At 38.5% G+C, this 21,644-nt stretch overlaps 1 protein-coding gene across 9 annotated transcripts in view; it reads right to left on the reverse strand.

The window, feature by feature from the left end:
- CCSER1 (coiled-coil serine rich protein 1) overlaps positions 1 to 21,644 on the reverse strand; it is a 722,600-nt gene that overhangs the window by 585,032 nt on the left and 115,924 nt on the right. For all 9 annotated transcript variants that reach the window (XM_080369418.1, XM_080369420.1, XM_080369422.1 and 6 more), the window contains exon 4: positions 4,294 to 4,387. In XM_080369418.1, coding sequence (XP_080225544.1) covers positions 4,294 to 4,387 — 94 coding nt within the window. The remainder of the gene's footprint in view (positions 1 to 4,293; positions 4,388 to 21,644) is intronic.

The raw sequence follows: 21,644 nt of genomic DNA on the forward strand, positions 1-21,644 counted from the left end.
TTTTCAGTAGGCTATGGCACAACACAAGCACATAACTCACCCACATTAATGTGCATTACTTGAATAAATTTCCCACTGCTTATATCACTGAATATAAAGGTCTTCCTTATACATTTGAGTAATCAATTCTTGTAATCAAGTAAGTAAAGTTTCACCAGGGAAAAGGAAAATGAATGAGGTTAAATTAATGCTGTCACTTTCTATAACTGGCAATAGTTTCCTCCTACAGAAACCACTAACTTCATTATTTTACAACAGGAAATCAACACTGTAGCGTGTTTTTAAAGTCTAATTTACTTAGAGTAATAAAAAGGCACCCTCAAGGCTCATCGTGTATGTCATATTATGCTTAGTTTTAAACATTCCAGTTTAAGAACAGTGTGCAAAATTCTCAGTGAATCAAGTTGATTAATATTTTGCATTTGTATGCAGTAGTGCTCTCCACTCACTGAGTACTATACAAATATTATTTCATTAAATTTCAAAGCAATTGTGTAGGTGGGATAATGAAATGTCTCTTGTCTTACATTCTTTATCTTGGCAATACAGCCTTTAAAACAGAAGCAAAAGTAGTAAATGCATGCAGTAAACTCACTTACAGACAAAAGGTCAGAAATAAGGAAATTCCAACTTCTAAAGCCCTGCTAAAACTAGCAGGGCACATAAGTCTACATTCAAAGTAGAAGCATTTACATGATGTTTGCAGGTGTCTACTTATCTCAAATTGTATGGTTAAAGAAACAGTTAGGGCTATTTTTTTTTTTAATTTTCTAGTACTCAGCAGGGTTCATAGTGCCATTCTGCAGGAACCCTATTTCATGAGGATGCTGCTGGAGGGCAAGCAGCTCATTAGGGAAAAGCTGAGAGGACAGAACAAGAACACGTGTAATAATTCAGTTCAGAGTATTAATTGAAAAAATAATAATAATCACAAAAATGAAAGAGGTAACAGATCTGTCTCTTTCTCTTTTCTAACTCTGTATTTTAATTAATACAGCATTCCACTTTCTAGAACAATGTTTCCTTGCCTGCCAATTGGCTCCTAGCTCCTATTTTAGAGCTCACTCCTTAATAGCTATTTCTCCCAGAAGACTTTTAAATAGTATCTCATTTTCTATTCATAAATGGCCACTAAAATTATGGTGGATCGATACAATACAATTATTTTGTTAAATTACTACTACGAACTTCAGTAGAAAGTCAAAAAGACACTTCCCCATCCTAGCAAATCCTGTTCATTTCAACCACAGCAGCTAAAAGCAGAAGCTATTATCAACTGGGCCTTAACTAACAAGAGTCTCTAAAAACCGGGAGCTCCTAATGGCAGTTAAGAGACTTTCTCAACTTGCCTTTAACCAACCCATCAACTGTATTTATTACCTTTGGCACTACACTTCAGAATTGCTATCTTTTAATGATAGAGCTTGCTGCATACAGCCTCCTGACCAAGGAATAGTTTCTGATATTCAAGTCAAAGATGTGACGTTAGCCCTCATATTCAGCTAATTTGTCATTTCAGATATATTCATAGGCTCTTGAAGATTAGGAACTTGTCCGATTCATTAGTTATCCCTCCTTAACAACCTAAGAAAGAATTATCTTCCAATTGCACTTCTTCATATTTCAATGTCTTTGTTAAAATACTGCAATGGAGCTTCTCTTGAAACATTTCCCCCTATAGTAATTCTCCACAGAATTCCTTATAAAGAACCAAAGTGGGGCACAAGTGAATTTTACAACGGCTCTATGACTTATGGCCCTAATAAAATCAATGCTATAATCAGTATTTAGAACATCAACAGGATTTTTATTGCACTGTAAATAGTCACAGCAGTGTTGATAACTTGAATCCCAGAAAAGAATAATTTTAAGGTTTCCATGTAAAAAGCAGCTTTTAATGTCTTATTTTTATACTCAAACACCTTCATTTTGATAACAGATCTAGAAGTACATGCATTAACTTCCAGCTAACTTTAGTATGATACACATGTGGATGTCAGATGTACAGATTCCTTTCAGATATTGGAGAAACACATGGAAATGTGAACAAATATTGCTACAAAACTACTCAAATATGTAAAGCTGACATAACATAGCGCTGAATCTGGTACACAATGGACAGCATGTACCAACAGAGAAGAGGAGGCTCACAAATCTGCACATCTGGGATTGTGTTGAATGATTTTTGTTGAAGCAAGCCATAGGGGCAAGCTATCAAGCCCATCAGCTTTAAGAAGCTTTTACAGAAATTCCAACAAAATGGTTACTAGCAAATACTATGGAAAATCATCTACTCTTATTTTCAGGCTGGTACCATAGTGAAAGAATCAAACAGTCCCTTGGTTTTATTAAAATTCACTTAGAATAATAAATTCTACCATAAGAGTACTGGCTTATCCCCAGCACGTAATCTGTTCTCTTCTTGTTTAAAAAGGGGACAAGATTGAAGATCTTTTTAAAATCATATATTGCTTCCCAATTATCTGCAATAGCTTATATGTGCATGCCCAGAAATATGATCACCTCCAAACTGATGAGTTTACAAAAGTTTAAAGGTCTGCATTAAACCAGTTGTATATATTGAAAATTATCACTTTTGTATTCTGGTGCTTATAAGGAATTCTAGACCCACCAAAAATGGATCAAAAAGCAAATATTAATAAAATAAAACCCATTTTTTTTAAAACAAAAAAGTGTGTACTGCAACGTGTGTCTTTATATTACTGCTCAGAACAGAAATGTTCACCATGCTGCAAAGGGCAATGCAGGTCTTTCTGTTCTAAAAGCATCCCATTTGCTATGGATAATGAGCCAAGAGTAGAAACATTGTATGTCATATCACATCTCCATCTTAAATACTTTTCTATCAAGTATAATGCCATTTAGGCATTGTGATCTTAGCTGTGTTCCAGAAGCTGCTACCCATCTTAATAATAATGATAATAATGATGATGATGATGATGATGATAATAATAATAACAACAACAACAACGACGACGACCTGGACATGTCTTTTCCATCACTTAATTCCATGCTTCATAAATATTAAAAAAAGGATTAAAAGGAGGAAAACACAGATAAGGCCAAATGGAACATGTTAAGGAAGTTCATTTATGGAAAATGGTTCTGCCAGTTAATTTGTTTCCATCAGGTCCAGGGAAAGAACAAGTCTACACACTACGATTTCTTGTAAAATGTAATGTTTGGTTTCAAAGATTTTTGACACACATTTCTTCCTCTATGAGTTAACTTTCTGTAACCACTTAATAGCATAATTCAGTACAGTTTGAAAGGTCCTTTTCTGTGCAGTTAATTTGTTGCATCCTAGCTCCCAGTAAATTAGGAAACTACGATCATGCACATATTGCTGCTACAACCCTCCTTGAAACAAGGGCACAGTTCAAGCAGCTCATCCATAACCATTGCTAAATTTGCATTGAAGGAGGGACCAGAACTAAAGACAGCATACACAAGCAGGCATATGTCTCAAACCCCACTTCCACGTCAGTTATGCATGAATATGTGCTTACAGGTACCTACATTCATGGATGGAGAAAGAGAGGTCAGAAAACAGCAGGTAAAAGAGAGGGTGAGAATTACTCCTGCTTAAAAGCATGTCAGTGCCATAAGAGAGTATCACATCAGAGTACAAACTCTGAGTCTACCTGTGGTTAAGTACAAGTCTCACGTATGTTTTAAGTCTCCCTGAACCCTGTGGAGTCAGCAGGACTTTTCCTGTTCACAGACTAGTCCCTGCACTGTCCCAATCACAGCCAAAGGAAATGCAAGATGCCCCACTGCAGGTACCACGACTTACCAAGACCTTGCATAAATCTATTATAAAATTGTTCTGAACACCCTGCGAGTTGACCTTGCTCATTGCTGTTAATCAAGGTAGTGCAACATGAGAGAAAGGATCAAGTTCTGTTCACTTCTCAAGCCACACCTTTATTTGAAGCTTATTATTCCAGTACACACTAAATAGGATTGCAATTATATCAGCAGTGGTCTTTCTGGGAACCGCCTGGGGTAAGCAACAGTCATTTTATGTATCTAAAAAAGCAGATGGGTCTGCCCTTGGTGCTGGAATTTTTCTGTAGCTGTAAAAATGCAGTGTAAAGAGTGTATTTCTGTCAAATGGCAAACACTACCAAAAAAAAAAAAATGCATCCTGCTTCTCCTCTTCGATGAAAATGAGTTTTTTTTTATTTCCAAGTAATTGTACTGAATGCATTCTCTTTATCTTTCTAGAACAATACTTCATTGAAGATATTCAGTACCTATCTGACTTACCAGAATGATGGTGATGTTGTTCTTCTAGGAACTCCAAGTCAAGCATTAGGTCATCTTCATCCAACTCACAGGAACCCAAGTTATTCAAAACATCCTAATAAAAAAAAAAAAAAAGGGCATTTAGACAGATGTGTTAACCAAACTTTTCTGCACAAAATAATGAGCAATCAGTTCAGAGTAATACGTTTAAGCAGGAACTACAGAAAAAATTTCTAACATTGGACCAGTGAGACATCGTATGAAACATCTGTCCAACTAGAAATGTATCACTCTTCTGGTTTTAGAGAATCTCAATTATTTAACAAAAAAAAAAAAAAAACAACAAAACCAAAACAAACAACAAAACCAAAACAAACACCAAAACAAAACAAAGCCAGAAGTACAAGTAACACCATCCATATAACTACTTTTTTTAACTGATCAATGATGGGTTTTTGTCTTTCAAGTTTAATCATAACTTTTAAAGAACATTAAAATGTTATTTTTAGCTCAACATAAGAAGTATCAGTACTTGTCTTTCATTAAATTTTGGAATCCTAAGCACTGCCTGCCCTTACCAATATACTCTGAAGAGAGATTTATAGTTCTACTTTTCCAAGGGATAGATTCACAAACTTAGGATAAACAGGAAATTCAGGCACAAATGATCAGCTCATGACTTTTTAAGTATTAAGGTGGGTGGTAAATGCTTACCTGGATAGAAAGAAAGCCTAAGTGTAGCTTAGGTCCCCATTCCCTTTTTGTGATTAATTTTTTTTGCCTCTGTCCCCTGCTCCTGTATTCACCATGGACAACTTCAGAAAATGAGATGATGAGGCAAATGTTTTCTCTAGCCCCTACCAACCTAAAGCTGTTACACTCAATGTATTAAGAGAAATACTCAGTCTCAGTTTTCTACTATGGTCATTTCTTTTGACTTGGTAACATCAGATTTTCTCCATAGTCACCAACATCTAACCAAACATAACTCATGCATTCTCCAGCTGGCATTTTGCTTGCAAATCTGTAAATGACACTGCAACAGGCTTAATTCTCCAGCCCATTCACAGGCAAAGAAGGTCAGCAGATCCTGCATGAGGTGCTGGCACCCCAGACGTCTCACAGGCTCCCAACACAAACATAACCCAGAGAACATGGGAATTCAGTGCAAAAGAGGTCAGGTGATCTTCCCAAAGTATCCAGCTGTCTGAGATCCCTGTGTAGCAATCTGCCATACAGAGAGCAGAGAAATATAACAGGAGTATGTATTAACCTAGCAAAAGCCCTCCCTGACTTAAGTTTGAACTATATTTTTCTATGCTCCTTCTAATACTTTGAAGTATTTTCCCTCCACAACAGATGTTAATTCTTACTCACACTCACAACTTACATTCATCCAACCCTTTTTGAGTAATTATTTCTTCAAATCCTGCTTTCTAATCTTTCACACACTCCAGGCAGTCAACAAAAGGACTTTTTTTTTATTTCACATTCTTTCCCTGACTTGAGCATGAGAAAACCCATGAGCACAAGAAAACCTCTGCTGAGATACAAACCCCACTGCTAATGCCGTTACTACATTTACAGATGCCAAGCACGGGAAGTGACAATTGCCAAGTGCAGAGACCTCCACACAAGCAGTGAGCAGCGTGTTGCACAGAAGGAAAGTATACATCACATGAACATTACAGTGACATCAAACATAAAGCATCTTATTCCCTCTAACTCAAAGAGCTGCTGACAAGCCTTCATCAGTGACTGTTTCTTTCCCTCATGCTGACAAAACATAGGCATTCAATAATCAAATTATTTATTACTCTACAAAACAAAAGCATACAAATAAAACAAGAAAATGCAAAACACAGATGCACTGTATCAGGTTACTGTACCTGATACTTATGTAGACACAAACTTTTCTAGTCTGGATTGGCATTAACACATAACAAACCCAAACTAAAACTAGTTTACTAAAAAAAATAAAATAAAATTAAAGACAATGTTTTCTGTATTAAAACAGAAGTGTGAGAACACACATTGCTCAATGCTATAGATAACCTAAAACTTAAATAACTTCTGAATCACTGTTCTAACTACTGAAACACTGAAGATTGAAAAACTCATTTAGGACTCGTGTATCCTTTAGTACCTAAATATCTTTCAAAATAGTAGCAGCAAGACACTTCCCAGATTTGTTTGCTGTTCTTTTACACAAGTTCCAAAAACGCTGCCTGACATGACTGAAGTATCTTCAGTCCAACTGTCATTACCGGCTGTATTTCAGAAGAAATATCAATAATTACAGCATGTTAAGATTAGATGAACATAAGGAAACCATGTCTCAAGCAAAGGAAGAGTTTGTGGGGGTTTTCTCCCTTTTTAAATTTAAATGCTATTATGCACTCAAGCTTTATCAAATGGTATATTAAAACTGCTCAGAGAATGTACAACATACCTGTTTCTGTATTATTTTCTTAATATACGAAAAGCATTTTGGTGACAAACTTCAGAACATTCCCTGCAATTTTTAAGCAATAGCTAAAAGTTCTTCATACTAGTAGAGGACAAAGGTAAAAAGGTTGAAGTACACAGGTTTGTTCTTATTAACTCATATTGATATTAATGCTAAGCATCCTTTGATGAGCTGTACCAGCAGTAAGGAGCATGACTTCATGCTAATTGAGCATCTCCTATATCTTGTGCAGTAACCTACGCGTGTTCCAAACTCTTGGGAAACTGACTGCAAAAATATAGCGATTCACAGCCTTTATCAAAAAACAAATTCTATGTGATTTGGGAAAAAAGCACACACAAACGGAACGACAGTTTTCCAAATTGAAAAACTCCCCCAGGTAAGATGGACCAAAAGGCAAAGATTTGTGTACCATTCTCCCCCTGCATATTACCACCTTTCAGGAAGGTCTTCGCTTCCAAGAACCTTCAGAATAGGGGCGAACCGTGCTCCATCTATTCTCTGTCCTGCAAGGCTGATGTGTGTGCACCCTGCTCCTCACTGCAACACCTCTGCTTGTCCACCTGAGCTGAGGGCTCCCAGCTGCCTTCCCCACAGACCTGTGACGCCCTTGCCTGCCCTCTCTTATGGCCCCTTCGGCTGCACCAACAATAGCAGGCAAGTTAAAGTGACAAATAAAAGCTCCCCCAGATTTATTCTTCTCAGAAGTACCTCCACCAGGGGAAGCCTCCCTCTTTCCTCAGGACTCCACTCGTTCCTTATAAAGGGACAAATCACACAACCGGGAACAAACAAATTAAAGCAGCTACTGTCCATCAGGACGAGGAGGGGGGCTTGGCAGAGCCAGAGGTGTCAATGACAACAGCCCAGCCGCTTCCCTGCTCTCATCACCCGCCTCTGTGGGTACAGTCCTTCCTCAGACAGAACACAGAAATGAACTCATAAATGCCTAAAAGCACATCCAAGCAGAGAACATTAGTTAAGTTCCCAGGGCTGTCCTAACTGAGTAACATTTTCTGAAAGCATATAATTAGAAAATATAATAAGAGTTCCTAGAATGACCTGCCTAATGCCCCGGAACAGCTCAGCGGTATCACTAACGTTGGTATCACCAACGTCCTCCGGCCCTCTGCCTCCTCACCGGGATCCATTACTCCTTTATTGCTATGACAATTAGCAACAATTGTAATTTCTTTAGAAGTTTAATATCTCTTGACCCTTTCCCTGTTCTCCCTCTTACCACTGCTGCTGCATTCTTTGAAGAATAACGCAATTAAATTTTAAAAGAAGAAAATAGGAGAGATCAAGCCCTAAAGAGCATTCAAAGTGAATAGTTTCAAGGCTTTGCTACATAAAGAAAAAGAAATTAATGCTTCCATCGAAGTCCCAAGGAAACATCTGTTGTCTATTTATGGTGGCAGACCTTCTATTTATTCCAGGAGGCAAATCATTTAGTTAAGGCAGAAGCCCTGCAGCAAAAACTTCTCCATTGGCTCTGTAATAGCCCCTTGGAAACTTTAAGACATATTTTGCTACTTCTAGTGTCTGCTTGACTTCTGATACTGTTTTGCCATTAAAATGGACCCAAAACTAAAATGATTCTGCTTTTTTCTTCCATTTGATCTGAAAGTTGGTCATAACCCGTGAGAAGCACCCATGAACACACCTACTTAATCAATCATTTACCCATGTGTCTCAGTTTTTCTGACTGCAGACTCGATTTTGGTTCTTTCTGCTGGACTTTGGATATTATCTCTCCCCCCCACCCCCTGTAAAGCAATATAGGATCAAACAAGATGAGGCTTCGAAGTTTTAGCACCTTTAGTCAAGACAGGCTGTAATCCCCGTTTACCTACCACTCTTTCCACTTTTGACTTGGTGAACTACCACCGTTATTTAAACAAGTTTAACAGTGATATATAAAATGTTACTAATTCAGAATAAAAAGCAGTAATTTGGACAACAGTTCAGACTGTTTTTAACAACTGATGATGCCTGTAGCAGAACAGAGTGATAGTCTAAGAATATTTCAAGGCATCACTAACTTTACAGTAACAATTTTCATATTTAAAATTATTGCAGCAACAAGAAGTGTAAACTGCTGGGTTTCATCCAACAGCTCAGTGTCTTACTCAAAGCTCATTGAACTCAATGGTACTCAAATTAGTTGTGACTGGGCCCAGACATTCTTAAGAACTATGACCTAAGGAGTGTTTTATTATTAAAAGATACGCGGTGATTTGCATTGATATAGTTCAGAAACAACTGAAACATTAGAGGGATAGAGATGTATCAGACATACAGTTCCTCTCAGCCAAACAGCACATATTTGATTAGTAAGTTTACTCAGAGTTGCTGCAGGGGGTTTCCTTCCTACCTTAGTTCCCTCCCTATGTCCATCTTTCTCTTCCAAGTTTCCCTTCCTATAATCACTCAAAGGAAATCTAATGCATAATACAAGAATTTCCACTCCTTTTCCAGAATAGTTAATTATTTCATTATTTTTAGACCTGTTCCAGCTGAGGGTCTACAACACTTACAATGAGTTTGAAAGCTGGAATAAATAAAAACAGCTTTAGTAGTAAATACACATAAAGTGCCCAACATAACTATCTCAAAGCTACTATTGGGCTTAATCAAACAACAAACAGCAAATAACATTTCTTTATAAAGCCCCCTTTACAATGTGGGGGTTTTAAATTATTATTCCAAATAACCAACTTACACATATAAATACCGAGTGAAATTACTCCTTACAGAATTATTAGTATACTCCTCTAAAAACTGGCTACTCTGGTATTCAAAAATGACAAGAAAACATACATATTAATATAAAAATACAGTAAAGCACATTATTTTGTTCAGCAATGAAATTCACTTTTAAAATGGACCTAGCAAAATCGGAAAAATTGCATAATATATATAAACAAAGCTAGGTAAATCCTTTTAAAACCAAATATTTACAACTAATATGCAAAACCAAGATGAATAATTGGGTTTACGTGACAAATCTGCCCATTTGAAACAGACAGCAATCCATAGCACCAATCAAAAGGTTAACTTGTTCGTGTTTCCACACATTTTTATTCTAGACTCTTCTTCCTCCTATACCATTGAAATAATAAAGTAGTAAGATCCTAAAGGCAGCAGACACAGGTTGTCTATCATTACCAGCAACTTTGAAGAGTTTTATATATTATTTTGTAATTTTATTCTAATTAATACAGGCAGTATGATGTTCAATGGCTTCTGTTTCTTTTCCATTTTCTATGCTGCTATCTCAAGGGAGATTCAGCCCTGACAAATGTTTTTCTGGGCAAGGGGATGGAGATTTTTTTTCTGACCAGTGCTGTTGTGCATCCACAAAGAAGTTGCCACCGGGGCCTGGCATTTCCCAGTGTTCTTCAGGGTTCTTTGACACAAGTGACTGAGATTTCCATTATATTACAGTACGGTGATGCTGCAACAAAATCTCGACTGTTGCTTGGAGAATGTTCTAGACCTTCGAGAACCTGAGGTCCAGTAAGCAACTTAAGGAAGCTACACGACTGAAGCACTAACATGTTTGTAATTACTCAGCTCATAAGCATTTCTGTCAGACACGTATATGGCTGAAGATAGTATTCACAGAAGTCACTGCAAGTTACTTTGCGCTATACATACATTGATATAACCTTACTGTCATGAAAGTGAACATACTGACTGCATTTTAATCTTTAATGTATCTTTTGATCAAGCTTCCCACCGTTTCTCAGCAAACACACTTTTTCCTGGAAAGCATTTTATCACTGTGCTTCCTGTGATGCGTGCCTATGCAAAATGCTGCTGCTACAATTCAAACCAAGCAGATAAGCTTTGGTCAGGGCATCCCTCTTTGAAATGCCATTCATCATCACCTCCTATTGACGTGCGGAATTAGACTCTATAACTCAAAAGTTATAAAGTAGGTATGTTTATTGCGTGCAGATGCACGGGGGATCGCTCCTCCACAAGCGTGCATGCCCGAAGTGATGAACCATCTCACATTTATACAATAAAACAAATGAATATTCAATTAACACCTATACATATCGTTACCTAAACCCTGCTTCGTATGTTAATTAGCTTATCAGTCCGTTGCCTGGAATGTGGTGGTCTTGCAGGTTTGTAGGTGATCCATGTTCTTGTGACCATCCATGACCATCCGGATCTTCTCCAGCAAGGAGTGGTGATTCATGTCCTTGTGACCATCCCATCTTCTCCAGCAAGGAGACTTAGCACTCCCTCCCTCTAGATAGCATTGGAATATCTCTCATCCTTTTCTCATTCTTTTTTAAATAGCCCCTTTGTTAGAGGAAGAAGGGCAGGCATCTCCCCGTCTCCCCTTTGTTAGAGGAAGACGGGCAGATGTCTCCTCAAAACTGTAGTTGTCTCCTCAGAGCTGTGTGCCTATGTGACCAGACACCACACCCATGACTAGTCACCATACCCACATTCCTGAGTAGACATATACAATCACAGTCGGTGTCCATCGTCCCCATTTCACACTATTTCTCCATATCACTATGTTGTACACAGACACATTTCCCCTCAGGAATCCGTAATCCTACTTCACTGCCGCTTTAGATTATATCAGGAAAGCCCTAAAATCCAGGGGAATAATTTTTTAAAGCTTTTTCCCCTGACATAATAGCACATCTCATTTCCATAAGTGATTATGCAGCGGTCACTGGATTTTCAAAGATATTTTTAGAACTACAAGAACAAAATTCTAAAAACGCACTTTCTCAGAAAATGCTTTGGGTTCCTTTTTGTTTTCCTTTCTCCCCATGGTGGCTTTTACACACCTTTCTGATAGTCCTCCTCTGTGTTACTGTTCTTAACTACCTTCTGAATACAGATTTGCATACCTTATTGGGGGGGGGGGTGGGTGTCCACAAAAAAGGATGAAGTGTTCAAGCCTCCCCGCTGAAATGGTGTACTAAATGGCACTTATAAAATTATTCTCAGAGAGCAAGAGCCTAATTTTTAGAACTTAATACTATAGATTCCTTTTTTCCTTCACTGTAGAAACATACACGGGGGGCTACTCGAGATCAATGCTTTTGTAGTTGCACATAGAAAACACTCTAGGGAGAATAATTTGATTCTTTTGTAAAGTTGTATGTATGACAATTCACCTGTATCTACTTAGGGTCACTGTATATCTAATGCTGGAGAAGATCAGAATTAAATACTTATTTCAACTCCGAAATGATTTCTAGAGATTGCCAAAAGATAGTACTTCATCAAAATCGTATTCAGCAAAGGAACATAACATACAGTCAGCATAAGAATGAAAACGGAGATATACTCAAGGAAAAAGAAAGACCTTGAGCTATTTAAAGTAATGTTAACTCCTAGAACCATACCTGAATAATTCATGGACATAATGAAGTATTTCCCCTTCTGCACTCTCCCACATACTTCAAAGGAAAAATGAAAGTACATGAAACCCAGCAAACAGAAAAACCTTTAAAAACACAGAATCCCTGTCAACAGTCTAAAAATCTCTGTACCAAACATAAAGCTTATGTAAAGCCTTTCATATACCAAGAGAAGCTTAAAAGTGTTTTTTTTTCCTGAATAGCACCACCCAAAAAGCGTATCATTCCCTATTTGAATAAACTAGAGACTTTAAAAAGGAAAAAATACATCTTGTAACATTTGGTAAGAACATTTTCTGTAGCTAACATGGAAATTATTTTATATTCTAAATCAATGTGCCCTTAAGAACCAAAGACAGAAAATTATCAGTGGACAGAACTGCCTAACTTTACAGCTCAGATACATCATACCATTCTTCAAAATATTTTTTGCATGCACGTTTTCGGCTGTGTGAGGGAAACGCAGTATTTTCCATCCTAATCTTGCTTCTGCCCTTGCAGTTCTCTCTCTGCATTAAATCAATGTCTGTAATGATGTCCCTTTCGCCTGAATGATTAGAACTAATGGACTCTCTTAACAGGTCTTAGTTTACGCCCACCCTGTCGCCCACCCACACAGGGTTCATTCTGTGCTGCTGAAGCCACAGAAGCGTAACACAGCAAAGCATAGGCACCGATGGTGGCAGGAGCAGGAGGTGACCTTGCTCCCCTCTGGCCATGGTGTCAGTGAGGATCAGGTAACAGGGGGAAATGGTACCTACCTGCAGAAGTTCAGAAACAAAAGCTTTCGAGCAAACATGTTGACGCACAACACCAACGTCACTCTCCCCATGTGAATCAGCTTTCCTGTCACTGGGACAGCATGCAGCAGGATCATACGGTAGGGTACTCTGACACCCGGAGGTCACTAGCCCACCTCCCACCACAAATCTACACCAACTTCACTTCCTACACAGCAGCTGTAGACGCTGCGAGCTGGTCTTGGATACTTTTGCTGATGTTGAGTCATCCAACACTGTAACCCCGGTGAGGACAACATGCCGCTGAAAACCATGGCTGGGCAGCATTGATTGTAGTCCCGTAGTGTAACCTGCCTCTACGACAGCATCTGTGAATGCCGATGGATTCGCCTCTGCAGGAGTAACCAAAGCCACACTTCATATTTGCTTCCCTTGAACTCAGACATATGCACGCTAAAACGGATAGGCAATAGCCAGTGTTTTGGTAACACAGCAATGTCACTAACAGTATGACTGGTAACAACACACCAGTATTTTATAGCACAGCTAAGCACAGGTATATACGTAACATGCAACTGCAAAGATTCAAACAGACAGTGGTGGCATATTTGCACAAATGATGTACAGGGAAACATGCAAGTAAAAGAAAAACCACGAGATGACAACAAAGGTGGTATAACAGGTAGGAAAGGTGTGTGATGGAACCAGAACTAGTCCTGGTTCCAAAAATAAGATGACCTATAGGAGAGGCAGATGAAGTCCCCTCCCTTTCCTTTTGGGGAGGAGGCTGAGAAGCACAAAACCACCAAGGATGAGCAAGCAAAGATGGGGAAGGAAGAAGCAGCACACTTTGGCTTCAGTTTCCAATACCTGAGAGTGCAGGAGCTTGGCCCCCACAGCCTCAGCAAGGGTGATGGTGAGGACCGCCATCATCACTGGTACCTGCAGCCCAGTGAAACCGGCCGTTTGTCAGTCTCCTGAACAGCCCTGTTGCAGCCACCTTTAAGTCTTACATACACATACACCTACGTGCATGCACCCACTTGCAATATGCCAGCCAGCTGCACAAACAGCTCTTACAGAGCTGGGAGGCAATAGCTGCCCTCACCATTTCAAATTTAGCTTTATTAATCTATTAAGTGTTCTAATAAATCCAGGTTCAAGTCAATCCCAGATAAGGATCAGCTCTTGAGAAAGCTGATAAAGACGGCAATCACCTAACCTTGAATTCACCATCCCGCGCGAGAATATCGGAGTAAAAGCCACATTTAAAATATGCACAAGCTTATGTGCATCAGAAACTTGAGATTTGAGTCTGTGAATAAAAGAAAGAACAGTATCGTTTCAGACAGAGGCACTTTGCTGACTGTTCGCCATTCTTTCCAATAATTCTAGCGCACTCAGATTCACTTTGTCTGTAATCTGAACCAAGACAATTGGATTTTGCGTTCAAAAAGAAGGTGTATACATTTTTCATACATAAATCCATAATTTCATTAATAGAATCATAGAAAGAAAATTATTCCGTAAGGAAAGTATGAAAATACAGTCAAAGAAATGCAATAAAGCTTAAAATAACCAAATAAAGCCTTCTTGAACAGATTTTTTTCCTCTCACTCACATATACATATGCTCTCCTCACAGCAGAGGGGTACATCTGCAACACATAATTTGCTTTGCGGATTAGTTGATTTTTTTACAGCTTTTGTAATAGGCAAAGCACTATGCAAGCATTCTGATGTAGTCATTACCATCATATAAAGTTTTTTTACATCTCACATGCCAGATTTTTCTGCCAAACACAGAAAAAGCTCCTCGAGTACCTCTATCCTGCACTTATATAGGATATAATTTAGAGCAGTCTGTGAAGCTTATTTGTATAAACCTTAGACATGTCAGTATAACAGGTTATTCAACACATGGATTGATCAGGTAAATTTTTCCAAAACCACTTAAATAAAACCCATAACTTACAGCTAAACCTTTTGGCAATTGAAACCTTGGCAACTAGAGACTTCTGGCTGCATCCTGACAGCACCCAAGTCAGTGCTTCAGCCAACATTTAAAGGGTCAAAAATTGCTTTTTGACACCTAATCGATTTCATTTTTGCCTTTTCCTGGCCAGTAGTACATGGGGGTGGAGGGTGAGGGGTGTCTTACAACAGTAGTGCATGGTGGGGGTTCTTACAACTAGTATGAACCTCGCTGCCAAAAAAAGAAACATTTAAATTCAGGGGATAGAAGAGGGAGAACCTTAGCGTTTATAGTTGTGATAAACCACTACCACTCCTGGGGTAAACCACAGCACTCTCTTTAAAGAATATTCTTCTGACAAAGCATAACAGGACAGTTCTCCTGCCACCATCCAGCACCAGCCACATTTCAGCTGTCAGAGACAGGTCCAAGGCCCCATTCCCCCAAATGGGACTAACGTTGTTCAGCATGTGTTTTCAGTATTTCTGAAAAGCAATGCAGGAAAAGATACAGGTATGGTACCAAGCTCAAGAAGCAATCAGTTCTTCTTGCAAATAACTTCTCCCCAAAGTGTCCCAGTTCTAGTCATTCATCTGCATTGTTGGAGTCAGCACTGCTGGATTCCAAATGGAGACAATTTCTTTTATGGTTTGAGCATTATTTTATTCCTAACAAAAGACTAAGATCTTGCTACATACAAAAACCTCAAAACTCTGAGCCATATGATTAAGTAAATAAAATATTTTTGTCTAGTAAAAGAAAAATTTAATACTTTTTCCCTCCCGCTATTATTATAAGCCAATTCAAGGCTGAACCTTCTGTTTCTCATTCTAATTTGTAACCTGCAATATTGGTGATAAATCACAAAAAAGTGAGCCCTGTAAATGAAACCACAAGTGACCCTTTACTATAGCATCGTTAATGCAATATCATAATAGATGTGCTATTGCTAATATTATTTGAATTCTTTCTGTTTCCATGGCAACTTTGGCCTACGGCTGCTCTAGTAAACAGGGGTTTAAATCATTCTTTGAGAAAGGCTTCCGCTCAAATGTCATTTTTCTGCTAGTGCATACTTTTCTCCAATTTCTTTTTTGGGTTTTGGGGGTTTTGGTTTGATTTGGGTTGGGTGGTTTTTTTTTTTTTGTTTGTTTTTGAAAGGAAGAATGTAATGGCAATTACTGGTTCAGAAAACAGATTTTTTTGGTTATTGCAGGTGAACGAGCAGTGAATTCAGAACTTGAGGAAGCAAGACAACCTGTAACAAGCTTTGACTAACATCAGCAACACAAAACACAACATTCCATCCTGTAGAGGTATCTAAATTTCATAAAGACTGAGAGAAAACAACCACCTGCTGGAAATTTCGTAATGTGTACATTGCGTAGGCTTTGTTACTTCTCTCCTGTACTTTCAAAACTCTTTGATGCTTAAAATTACTCTCTCTTTCAGAATCCACATCTGCATTTTTCTTCTAACAAATACTTAGTCCCCTAGACAACAGAATGGAAAACCAGCATGAATACTCACAGAGCTGTGTCCAACTCTTTCCCATGATTTACACAGGTGTTTAAACCGAACAGACAGCTTCAGTTTGCCAGACATGCCCAGCTTAAGAACAGAACATTATACTGGTATCAGAGGTCACCTGGCTTTTATGTCCAAATTCAGAGATGACCAAACCTGTATATTCAGCTGCCAGTCACCTTGTCAGCCACAACTAGGGACAACTGACAGCACTTGGTTGTGTCCCAGCACTCACCTCCAGAAAGACCCAACAATCTGTTGATGAAGTCGGTACGCTATTAAGGGGATGATCTCCTTGTAGGAGCAGAGTGGAAATACCGAGAACACTACCCTCCTGGAGTGGTATAACACTCCTTGAACTCCAGGGAAGATGATTAGGCTAGTTCTTAAACTTTTGGGCACCCCTGATTGTTCAGCCTACCCCAACAATAGCACCAGTTTTATTACTGCTTCAGAGCCCAAAGCTTAAGATGATTCCCTTTGTAAGGCAATAAACGCACAGCTCGTTTTCAGTTCAACATAACCCTTCCTAATGTTAATTGCATCACAGACTGTTACTTGCTGTCACGACATCCAATCCTTCAGTAATCTGAGCCAAAAATCAGACTGATGTCAGATTTATCAGGTTGGGAAAATGTAATTGATGATGCATTCTAGCCAGTGAAAGCTCAAATAATACTGTTACATATCATATATATTATATATGCATACATATGGAGCCCAAATAATGATATACGCATGTTCTAGGGATTGGATCGGTGTCTGGTTCTTCAGAAATAAACAGTATTCTAAAAAACTACATACACAAAACCTGCTCTTCACTCTGCTTACAGGCCTTTTACTCCCAATTCTGTTTCCATTTAATTCTGTCTGCTGTGTGGCTTTGCAGCTTAAACGGCATCTGCAGTATTTATTTGACAATTCCGATTCTTCCTATAAATTTAACAGAAATAATGTGCATATAATAAAGAATAGCAAAGAAATAGCACTTTTTTGGTTTAAAAGGACAACCAATAAAAATATGCACTCACTAAATCTGCAACTTTCTTGTTAAAGGTTCTCTGGTTTGCCATATATCATGCATCAAGTCACAGAAAATCTTCATCCTGAGCACGTGACAAATCTGCTACTTGAACAAACGGGGGTGGGCAGCTGACTACACTGACAGCTTGGACCTCGGTCAGGAAAGACTTAGCTCTGCTAGAAAGTGCTCCAAAGACCTTTTGCACTAATCAACATTTATGTATCTTCAGTACAGACAGCAATTGAAACTCTTCGAGGTCATGGTGACACTGTCAGAAACTTTCTCAAAGCCTGACCAAAAACGACTGTCATCATGATTTTCACTTGCCATTAATTCCCAGCTGCCTAATTTAGTAGGGTAGAAAGCAGTCTCCCCAGTACTAATTGAAATAAATTTTTAATGTAATAGTCTAATGTGCTTTAGTTTGGGGGTTTTTTTTCCCCTTTCATCAAATCAATGCTCTCATTATTCCTTAATGGCTAGGTGCTCAGGGCACACTGTTAAGAGGCCTAAAATAAGATAGCCTTTTGGTCAAAAGTCTAGATTTAAAAAGAATCAGCAATACATACATCACAGGGTACGTTCCTTTAGTACAGTTATCATTTCCTTTCAGAATGAGGTAAAACACAGTCTTTTGCTTTGATTAGGATAGCAGCATTTGTAAGTTCACTTAAGAAACAGCACAAAACCAGACTTGCTCACTGCTAAGGACAGGTTTGTATCCCATAACGAGACCAAACCAGATCCTCATGGACTAAGCTTCAGTAGGGCCACCGCAATAAACTCATGGGGAGAATACTACACAAAATGTTATTCAGCATACAACACATAAAACTAATGCTCAAATTTATGTTAAGGACAACATGGACTCTTAAATGAGACCAGTCCTCAGTGCCTATGTAGTCAGGACCTTACAGAATAAATTGAAGTATTACGCGGTAAATATTTACTATCTTAGAGATAGCAGACTGCCATTATTTTCAAATTTTTACTAGAATCAGAAAGCACTTGTACTATACTTTTAAGTATAGCACTTCTATTCTACCAACATTAGTGATGTTGAAATTCCTTAATTTTATCTTGTGCCTTGATTTTTTACCCAGATTCAAACCTCACTTCAACCAACAGGTTCTAGTAACGCTTTTTACAAGAACTAGCAGACATCTTCACACATCCAAAATACAGCAACATGTTCTTTCTTGGTCAGTATCCCTGTTTTTAAGATGCTTTTATGCATGTAGGCACTTTCTGAAGCTGCTGCTGCTTTTAGGGTAAGATAAGAGGCAAGTACAGAAGTAAAGAGGTTTTAGAAATATGAGCAGAATCTACGTAAAGATAAGACACTATTGGACATGCTGAGCAAAAGAAATCTGATCAAATAAATAGGCCCATGCCTTCTACAGCCTTAATTCTGTATAGACTGGATTAACAAAAAATTAGTTTGGGTTTTCTTTCTGTTTATTGGAGTCATAAAGCAAACGTGGTAAAGCCAGCACATGCTGTTCTGGTGCTCAGTGCTATGCAGTACTATTCCCAGTTCTGCAGTACAAGTGTGTATGTACTTTTACAAATGATAACTTATTAGCCTACTTGCCTAAAAAAATAAGGTTGATGTCATCCCATTATCTAAGCACAACCTTTTTTTTTTGTTGTTGTTCTTTTCCCAGAAAATTTTGAACCACTTTACCAACATTAACTGAATTGGACAGAAGAGTAACAGTCTTAAAAGACAAAATGCAGAAGCTAAGCAACAGGAAATATTGGGACAGAAAAGCGAGATTTAAGCACTGCATCTGCATGAGCAGAAGTGCTGTACAAGCTCACACTTTACAATGGTAGGAATGGAATATTCTTTTTGCCTTGACCACAAGAAGTTTCTGCTGAAACCCACATCCTTCTTTGACACTGACATTGATCCATCTGTTACAAAACACAAATCCCCTTGCAAGTCAGCTTTCCCTAGTCCCAAATGCTCATAAAACTCATTTGCTTGCTACATGATATTCCCATACTCTAATTAATACAGGCCAACTCATCATCCTATTGCTTTTAGGACAGGAATCGGAGACAAGGGAAGTTATTCCACAGAATGAAGTGGCTGCGCTGCTGGGACCAGAGTGCAGTCTTTCATTTCTGCTCCTCCCTTATTCAGCCATACTAGGCAATTGCTTAATTTTATTGTGTCGCAATTTGAGCAAACATCCACCCGCTGGACCTGACTAAAACAAAGAGATGAAGTTCTTAACTTGCCAGAGGTTCTTAAACAGGTTTGTCTATGCTGCCACACTAGCCACGAAACCAGCGTCTGTCCTTACAGCTGCTGAAACAACGAGCACGTACCAACATAATCAAGTCAGCCTGCTGTTACTAACAGAAGGGATGGGTTTTTCTTCCTTAAATCTGTACTCACTTCAGACAGGTGAGCATCCTAAGCTGTTAAGAGAATAAGAGAGCAATACACAGATTACTGCAGACAGAGATTTACTGAGCTAAAGGTTAGATTTAGACATTGTGGTTGTATTATTTATAAATAAGTGATAATTGAAACCGACTGAGGAACAGGCATGTTCCCTCAATACAAACACATAAAAACACATATACAGCACACCAACTTTTTTGCTTCAGCAGCACCCGTCACCACAAACACACAATTTCAGGATCTTCCTCCCTGCTCTGACTCACCACTGAATTGAGTCCATTTAAAGGCCCAAAGACCAGGTAATAAAAGATGTAAGGAACGGTCCTATCAGAGAGATGACCAAGTAGTTACAACTTTAACCTCCAAAATAGCTGTGCCACATCGACACAACAGCCCTGCTGCCCATCTGGCAAAGATTTAGGAGACCAAGAGGCAGACATTTAAAAGTCCTGAGCCAGAACACTAAAAAAACCCACTCAAAAACCTCAAACTAAACCATACCCTTACAACTATAAGAACTATGTACTAATTTCAGTTTTCATTTGTACTTTTAGGGGATGAGAAAGGAAACAAAAATTAAAACTCTGTATATTCTTTCACTGGTCACTACCTGGGCAACACCACAGGTGTGATGAGCTTGCATTGGTCTCAGCTCCAGTTCTCCACTTCAGCCGACCAAGGCAAGTGCCCTTCTACACTCCAAATCGTTTGACAGCATGTTCCTTCTCCTTCAAGATCAAGATTCAAGACTATCCACAAAGGTATGAACTGCAAAGATGTAACAGGTTTGTTGTTTTCCCTTCCCTCAGAATACACAAGAGGCTAGCCCTGCAAAACTTAACAGTACGGTGTATCAATGAAAGTTTGGCATTCTGGTCCCTGGGGAAAAGTCCAGTTTAATTTATGAGAATGTAAACATAAAATGTAAAAAAAAATATGTATCTTGGTGTGCAAAAATGTTCTTCAGGTACCAGTCATGAACAAAGCAATAACTGTTCATCTATTGGTTTTTCCATGCACTATCTACAAAAGTAAAATACAACACTAAAGATTTTTGTGTAATTTTTCAAATGTAAAGCAGAGAAAAGCTACCAATACACATGTATTTGCCATGTATAAAACAGTTCTCCAAAATTATCTATTCTTGCTATTTTATAAGGTTACATTAACAGAACCATGGTTTGTGGACCATAAAAATCCAGGATTTACACTTATACATTTGAATATTTCCCAGTGGAAGATATGCTTGCATCAATGAAAGTAGCATCCTTCATATGTTCTACTTGCTGCATGGGTTGGGCTAAGCGTCCAAAGAAAAGTGGATTTCATGCCTTTTGGAAAAAAAGTCAGGCAATAACTTGCTTTTACTCAATGACACTATGCTTATAAAAAGGCATCTGCAGGGGAATTGGAGCCGGTATATGATTTGCTTTGTTATATAGTTTGCCTTCTGAATTACTGTAACCGATATTAAAATTGTATATTTATCTTGTTTGGATATGAAACGAGGGAAAACTTGACATCTGATTGTATTTTGCTTTAATTTTTCTTAGTTTGATGAAGCTATAGAGTAGAAGGACTAAAATATTACACCTGAAACGCACCTGACTACAGGAACACCAGTCAACTGAGAAACTGGGAGCTTTGCTACACTTGCTGCACTTTCTGCTTCATTACATCAGGTAATCTCTTCAACATGAAGGTACTGCCTCCACTCCTAGCCCATGTCTGTCTAGCTTATTCAGGTAGTAAGTCTCAGAACAAAAAACTGTAAGCAATTTTCCCACTCACATTCAGCAGGAGATTCAGCAGG

This window comes from Falco punctatus, assembly GCF_963210335.1.
Source record: "Falco punctatus genome assembly, chromosome: 1".
In the NCBI taxonomy this organism is placed as follows: Eukaryota; Metazoa; Chordata; class Aves; order Falconiformes; family Falconidae; genus Falco; species Falco punctatus.